This window comes from Apis dorsata, unplaced genomic scaffold, assembly GCF_000469605.1.
Source record: "Apis dorsata unplaced genomic scaffold, Apis dorsata 1.3 scaffold_8, whole genome shotgun sequence".
NCBI classification, from domain to species: domain Eukaryota; kingdom Metazoa; phylum Arthropoda; class Insecta; order Hymenoptera; family Apidae; genus Apis; species Apis dorsata.
In genome coordinates this window covers 488,981-497,254 of record NW_006263311.1, presented here as the reverse complement: position 1 = coordinate 497,254, position 8,274 = coordinate 488,981, and the positions used below count along the sequence as shown (strand labels likewise).

Here is an 8,274-nt window from a genome sequence, read left to right as displayed (position 1 = left end):
TTTTTTTTTTTTTTTTTTTTTTTTTATGAAAAATGGATGTCACGTTCGAAACAGGATGACAATCGTTGGATATGACATTCTCACCTTTGGTAATCCGCCGGCGCGTATATCGCTCACTTGACACAGCTCTATCACGTCCCCGTCCTATGCATATTTGAAACGTAAATACGAAACGTTTAAGCAATTAAACGCGGTAATTAAATGCACATAATACGATGAAACCTGTCAAGATTTGTTTGTCAAGGTCAAGTTGCAAGATTCTAACCAGATGCTTGGTAATAGATAAATAATTTCTGCAAATTTAAATATCGAAATCAAACATTTCTCGAAAGGTGAAATTGATCAATTTCGATTTCAATCAATCAGTTTATCAATCTCTTTAATCTCTTTCGAAATGAATTATCATATCACGTAATCAGAAAATAGAAAATTTTCTACTGCGAAAGAGAAAGGTTAATATTACTAAAATAACGACGTAGCAATAAGGTCGAGAGTTAAATGATTAAAAGACAGAGATCAGTTCGAGGAATCGATACGTTTCTCTAAATTGCTTCGAAAGACGCGAGGTAAGCTTTAACGCGCACGAACAAAGATAATCCAGTGGGAATTTAGGAATTTTTCATTCAATTTTCCCTAACCTAAAATCAGATGAATAGACACGAATATTTTACTGTATTTTCGCGTTCCAGTTCCAACTAGAATATATTAGATCCTAAATTCCCAAGTTCGTTCGTTGGAAAAAAAGAGGGAGAGCATTCTCGAATCGGAATAAATCGGAATCGACAGTGAGAAACAGATTGACTCACCCTTCCTTCGCTCTGCCAGTAGATGAAGAACCCATATTCGTCGACCTTGAACATGCAATTCAGCTCGAGCTCCGTGTTGTCCTTCTCTTCCGACCACCGATCGAACACGCATCCTTGACGGAGGGCTAAGGGTACCTCGATCTGCCAATTGAACTCGAATCTCTTCGTCATCTCTCCTCTCTCTCTCTCTCTCTTCACACCGATTCGTCCGTATCAAGGGATGCTACCACGCGTCGTCCAAGTCCTGTCAACGAAAGGGGGAGAAAAAAAGAATGATTTTCTTAAAAATTTCTAAACGTCATCCGCGTCCGTGACACGGATTTACACGCGACGATTCACACGATTACGCGCGATTCGTAGGGATAAAAGATTAGAGTTTTCAACGCCGTTTAACCGCCGCCTCCACGAGCCGTTGCCCACGAAAGATAAAACGTTTTCCAATTGAACGAGATCCGATGTAGTAGATACCATTACCACCACTGCTCCCTCGCCACTCAAAATAATCGAATTACGTGACTAACCGATCTACATTTAGATACGAAGTTTGGTTTGAAATAATTAATGAAAATGGGAATAGGAGATATTGCAAGATCATATTGCAATGTCCCGCCTCGTTAACGATTCCAACGTTGTTTCGATCCACCCGAGATTGCGAAAGGAACGCTTCGTTGTTTCGAATACGAAACAAATCTCGGCCGATTACTCTTTGATGCTGATGTTCATTTATTTAAAACGGGAGGCATTGAACACGAGAGGGGGATCGATTGAAGCACGTACAGTGTGTCTCTTAATGGTATTTCTCCGGGCCACAATCGAGTTAACCTGATCGGGAATTGAAAGGGAGGGGAGATGCCACGGCCTCTTTAACCTGCATCAAAATCCAATTAAACCTCGTTCACCTCGTTACGCGAAACGCGAGACGGCCAACGTTAACATCCTAAACAATCTCTCGTTTGCGTCTCGATTCTCGAAGTCAAAAATCGCTGAAACGCCTTCGTTCGCGATGATCGACCGTATGGATCGATTTTTGTTATCGGCCCCGAGAGCCATCATGGGGATTTTAACAATATTTTCTCAACCTCCTACGGGAGGTATCGAGTTAATCGCATTTCTCTATTTCGCTTTCGCTGCTCGTGCATGTCCTGGTGGATCGATGAGCGAACAGGATAAAAGAAGAAAAATCGAAATTGTTTTATTTTATTCTATTCGTAGACGAAGAACGGAGGACGCGAGTCTTCTTTGTACGGAAGAAAGCTTTGTTCCTTTCCTAGAGGAAATAAAACATTTTAAGAGAATAAATGCATGCATCGTATACGTGCTCACGAATTTTTAAATTCGATTTTCTCAGAAACGAGATGAAAAAGTTTTGTTCCACTCGCTGTTTCATTTATTTTTCAACCTGCGGAATAATATTATCCAATCAAAAAATTCTCTTCTTTTCTTTCGCGAATAATTCGATCCTCGTTATATAAAATGTACAACGAGATTGTAAAGTCAAAGGGAAGTGAAGTAACCGAAGATGAAGTCACACCGCCTACGAGAGCCCCAATTAAATATACACTCTCGAAGGTGTACGTTGTGCAGCTGTGAGATTTTTCATTTTTTTTTTTTTTTTTTTTTTTTTTCGATCAGTCGATATCGTATCGAAGCGCAAAGAATTTACCGGCATCGTTGCACCTATTGACCTTTATTCCCTAGTTACAAAGTAGGACGAAGCATAGAAAGAGTTTAGGTGAAAAATAGAACGATACTAGAGAACACGCTCTATGCTCCCTTCGCGAATCTCGGGCGTGGATTGATCGTGTGCAACGTTTCGTATTCGTCGACTCGGATCTTTTTATTATTTCTGCTGAGCCAAGGATTAAAATTCGATCTCGTTTCTCGCCCGATCGAAGCAAGGTATAAAAGATAAGCGGTGAATAATAAATGGCAAAGTTTTATCTTTCGTGGACCGCGTCGAGGGGAAGCAAACAACGCGATAAAACTAGTGGTAAATGGGACACACTTACGAGCGTTAAGAACGTTTCTTCCTCGCTGGCTTGCACATCTCTTAGCTCTCCGCTTCACCTAGGAACAAGAAAGAACAAGTTCGGTGAATGCAAGTTTTCGTACACACCTCGAACACGCAGAAGTCAAGGTCTCGAGATTCTATAGATAGAATTGGTATACAAATTGATTTCACCGAATTTTATGATCGAACTTCGGTATATATTTCAAACCGCTGTCAAACATCGTTTTCCTGTAACTGTTGCCCCGTTTCCGGTCACCGGACAACCGACTATCGTTCAATTTCTTTGACACACCGAATTCAACGAATCGCGCGATGAGACCACGAAATGTTATCTTTATTACAATGTTTACATGAACGATCGATCAAGCCCAAATACATCGCACAAAGGAGTCGAGCATCGCAGTTGTGTAATATTAATAATTTCAAGTTAGCACGAAGAAATATACATACTGATAAAAATTAAAAAAAACAAACTAGTCGTTCGCAATTTTCTTTATTCGAAAAACAATTTACTTGGCGAGTTAAATTCTTAACTTTTCAATCTCTCAAAGTTTTCTTCTTTCAAAAAAAATACATTGTAAAAATTTGATACTATCAACGTAAAATGGGAACGACAGACGAAGATAGGAAAAGGAATACGTGGAAACACTTTTCGCAGTCATTGTCTTCCTCTATGAACCGACATAGATGGACAGAATGAATGCGACTCTTTTCGTTTCATCTCAATTCTAATTTTCTCTTTGCGCGAAAACGAAGAGAGAAAGCTGATAACTCTACTTACTGTACGATAACGCGACCGGGAATAACATTGACATCGCCTCTGAAAATCACAAGAGCGCCGTACCAAACGAAAGTTAACAATTAAACGGGAGTGCTTATCGTCCAAGCTGGCTAACTATTCTGTAAATGGATTTATCATTCGTGAACGAGAAAGGTCGAGCACCTATCGATGTTTCTCTATCGTATACGGATATCCCGCATCGGCTTATCTCAGAGTGTTGTTATCTTAATTGACGCAAAAGGAAGCTTTGAAAAAAAGAAAAAAAAAATTGAGTTAATGACGTTTGAAATTTATACGATAATTATGTGTAAAAAAAAAAAAAAAAGAAGAAAAACTTCGTGTTCTTTTGTTTCGACTCGAATGTTACAACTTCATTAGATTAGATACCGATCGAAAAGAAAAAAAGGAAGAGATTTGTAATAAATACTTATATATTTTTTCACAATCGGTTAGATATCGATTTGAAGGAAAGAAAAGAAGAAAAAGAAGGAGAAGGAAAAAGAAGGAAGAAACGCGAGGTCGAATGTCGAATTAGATATTCGTGAAAAATTTCAGAGATAGATACGGATACAATGGAGGTATATAATAGGTATGAGAAACACAACTGGACCGAACACGAGTAGCAACAAAGCCGGCGAAGCACAAAAGAAAAATAAAATAAAGAAAGCGGGGGGAATAAGGTCGGGGGAATAAGTATAACGAAACGAACTCGTAGGTATTTTCGGATTGCCTTGCGGTTTCAGAATTTTCAGACGTCCACCAATCTGACTCGAATAAGAAGTATATACCCTGCTATAAATTCTTAAAGATTGACGTTGATTCTGGTTTTCGTCCGCTTATTCCGTTCGTAGGGAAATAAGTCTCCTGGATTTCGCCATCAATCATAGTTAACTGTTCGAATGGCGTTTTTTTCAAGAGCGCGGCCAAAAATTTCCCCAAAAATCAAATTGCGAATTTCGTTAATTTAGATTTTCGTGAATTAACGAAAATAATAAAATAAAAAAAAGTTGTAAAATATTGCGAAAACAGGGGGAAAATTTCGACGACGAAAATAAGATTGGTAATGATAAATAAATTTAAGATTATGTAAAACCTACGTAACCTATGAAAATAAGTGTAGCGCGGAAGTGTTCAAAACATCGTCCATGTTGTGAGATATTTTTCTTCCCCGATTCGATTTCGCGATATTTATTTCTTTCGCGGAATTGATATTTTCAAACGATCCTATAATTTTTCGAATAAAGCGTTGAGAGTACGAGTTTACCTCTTCTCCATTGGCCGCGCGTCAACAAATTGGTCGCGGAACGTGGAAGATACAAACTAACATTTTAAAATTAAAAAAAAAAGGAAAGATGATAAAATTAAAAAAGAAAAATTTAGACGAATAAATCGTCTCGTGTTATATATTTAATTTCTTCATCGTTTTTTCTTCACGATTCATCGAGCGTGTAATTGATCTTGATAAAATTGAATGACGTCCACACACACGCGCGTAATTGCAGTCGATTTATTTCTCACACGACACCTCTATACGAACGAACGTGTAGCTTGTATACACAGAGGCGGCGCGTAAACAGAGGAACGTTACGAAAATAATGTAGGAGTCGCGGCTCGTGCCGGTGCTTCTTCCTTGGCACGATGAAAACGTTTCTGGCGTCTGACAGAGTAAACGAATTCTTCGAGCAAGAGTGGAGGGGGGAAGCCCAAGTAACGACGTATCATAAGCACGAGCGCGCGCTACGGTTTACTTAATGGCAAAGTGGTGATCGAGTATTTTGGTCGTGAAAGCGGAAGAACGCGGAATGTCGTAATATAGCTTATCCCTGTTGATAGTCTCTACCGTATTCGCTAAACGGCCGCTCGTAAAACTCTCGAGCGTAAAGCAGCGTTCTCATCGATTCAACCAAATGGAAAGAAACTCGATATTTTTGACAAACATGACGCTGCAGAGACGATCTTGTTTTCCAACTAGATCTCTACTGTTTCCATTTCTTTTGGCTTCTGTTTTGGGTTTCAAGGCGACTGGAGGGGACGTTCCTTCCTATCGAGACGCGTCGACGCCAGACGGCTTACTTAAAAACAAGAAAAAAAAAAACGTGAGAAACATTGGACGATAGTAGATAAATTTTTCCAAGAATTTTTTCGAAACAAAAATACGAAACAATGATAAAAAAAAAAAAGTTTGATAAATCGTCGCTTCGGTGGGAACGCAGCTTAACGATTTTCGTTCCTCCTCGTCTAATCGAGACGTTTGTTTACACGATCTTCGAAACTCGATTGCACGCAATCGACACGTCGCTTTATTATTCACGAAACGAATAATTCGCGATATAAAAATTCTCGAATTCCCCGAGATAGACGAAACTCGGTCGTAAATATCCGCGTATCGCCGTGTCGATACACTCCGATTGCTATTTTTACGGAACGAGGGGAGGAAAATGCGTTGAACGAATAATGCAGCGTGAGAACGGTCTGGTCGGATCGTGGAAAGAGGAGGAAGGTTATGTGCGCTTATGCAATATCACGTAATATCTTCACCCTGTGTTCAACCTCTCGAGAGAATGAAATTATCGCTCTATAATCTGTACCAATAATATTGAAAATATCAGGCAGAAAGAAGTTCGTCCAGTCCGACGAGACGAGACCTCCTCCACCCCCCTGTATCCCCCATGTCCCTCAACGAAGAGCAACTTTTTTTTTACAAACATTACACGATACGCATTATCTCTGGTGGAATAGCGAGCGTTACGAGCTATATACGCATATGCTCGCTCCGCGGTCGTAAATACAAGGCAAACATTTGCACTTTGATACACGCATAAATGGGACGTTGTTGGAAAAATATTTGCACAGTGGATGAATACCTTGGCTACTTGCGCGGATTAGAGCGTTAGAGGGGCAGGTCAGCGAGAATTTGTTCACGCGTTAGATTAATAGGCAAGTGGCTCGATTACGCGGGCGATGGGTCGGATAATTACACCACTTCCGGCACAGGCTTTTGAAGGACGACGACGACGACGACGACGAGTATGCCGCGACATTGACCGCTCAATCGCTTAATGCGCTCGCCGGCCTCTTCGAGAAGAATAGGAAATAAATGAGGGTCGTGACCCGTATTGAGCAATAACGGCAATAGGAAAAGACGAGGTTATTACACGTTTCGCAGATCCTATCCGTTGTAAACTCTGGACTTGTGACTTGGATGAATCCTCCGCTTCGTCCAATTTGATTTGAATTTCTAATTTAGGATAACAATTTCGAATTTATCTTTATACTTTCCTTCCTTTCCTCGTGGGTAGCGTAATTTTTAATTCGTTAAAAAAAAAAAAAAAAGATCGATCTCCATATTTACATTTAGAAAAATCTTCATCGAAAGAATTCGATCGTAACGCAATAAATAAATTTTTTTACGATTGATTCAAACATCTCTCGAGTAACTTTCCTCGTCGGCGAACTATTCAAACACGCGCGTGTATAATTTGTTTGCAATTTATCTCCGTTTAATTTTTTTTTTTTTTCCATCGAAACATAACGTCATCGTATAAATCATCCGCCAGAACTTGTCAGTCTCATCGATCATCTTACGTCAATGATGTAACGCATTTACATTCAATAGAAAAAGTTAACAGACACGCTCGATATCCAACGGTTGCACGGGCTGGAACCCGTAATTAAAATGTAAAAAAAGTAGCAGCAGTGGGACAAAAAGTCGCGATAAACGATCGAGAGACGATTAACGATCCAGAGAATCTCCGTGAAGAAATGGCAATTGCGGTATTTCCGCGTCGCTAACGAGCGTAATTATCCGTGGTGGCTGTTTTCCACGCGGACTCGAGTCCCCTTTCGAGGCGAGAAGGTGAAAAGTCGGGAAAGGAGGAGAAATGAAGAGAGAGAATGAGATAGATAAAGCGGTGAAATGGCAGGCTGATATGAGAGAACGGTGAAACGAGAGAAAGGACCAATTTTGGAGGCCGAAATCTCGCGATGTTCGAATCCATATCGTCGAAGGTTATGCACTGGCCTCATCATTATCGTTCCCTTGACCTCAAAAATCTCTTGGCTCCGCGATTATTAATCTCTCGCTCGTGCTCCTCTCTCACCAAGTGTCTTAATCGTGCCTGCTAATTAGCAAATCGTTGCCTGTGTGGTTAACCGTTGTGTACGATACGTAGCTACGTATGTGTATCGTATACGTATCCTGGGATATGTAGCGATGTAGCGCGTAAAATGAAAGACGAGACGAATGAAAGAAACCGAAGGGACATACAATGCTCGCGTGGGTCAGCACGCATGAGCGGTAACGTAAACGCAACGGGAAAGAAAGAAAAACAGGGAAGGAGGCGGCGGAGAAGCAGAAAGGCGGGGAGAAAGAAAAGAGGCGGAGAGAGGAAGCAGTGGGAAAAATGAAAGGGAGATGGAAAGAGAGATTACGCAAAGAGAGAGGAGAAGAAGAACGAAGGAAGAAAAGTGAAAGGGAAAAAAGATATCGCACGGATAGAGGGCCGTGACTGACTGGTGAACATGCGCGCGAGTGGATGTTGTTTGATGTTAATGGTTATCTAGCTGGAATGAATCTAATTTATTCTATATGAACAACTGTATGAATTATTCGTTCCAATACTGGAGACGAACGAAACGATCGGATCGAGCGAGCGTATCACCTTCCGTAGCAAAGT

General features: G+C 40.5%; 1 protein-coding gene across 5 annotated transcripts in view; it reads right to left on the bottom strand.

Annotated features, from left to right (window-relative positions):
- The window catches only part of LOC102670651 (1-phosphatidylinositol 4,5-bisphosphate phosphodiesterase-like), a 28,766-nt gene that overhangs the window by 8,413 nt on the left and 12,079 nt on the right, over positions 1 to 8,274 (bottom strand). For 3 of the 5 annotated variants that reach the window (XM_031508722.1, XM_031508727.1, XM_006607614.2), the window contains exons 2-4: positions 2,816 to 2,873; positions 807 to 1,050; positions 85 to 144 (exon numbers count right to left, since the gene is read on the bottom strand). In XM_031508722.1, coding sequence (XP_031364582.1) covers positions 85 to 144; positions 807 to 977 — 231 coding nt within the window. In that variant the 5' untranslated portion in view covers positions 978 to 1,050; positions 2,816 to 2,873. The remainder of the gene's footprint in view (positions 1 to 84; positions 145 to 806; positions 1,051 to 2,815; positions 2,874 to 8,274) is intronic. The other 2 variants (XM_031508724.1, XM_031508726.1) reach the window with 2 other exon arrangements.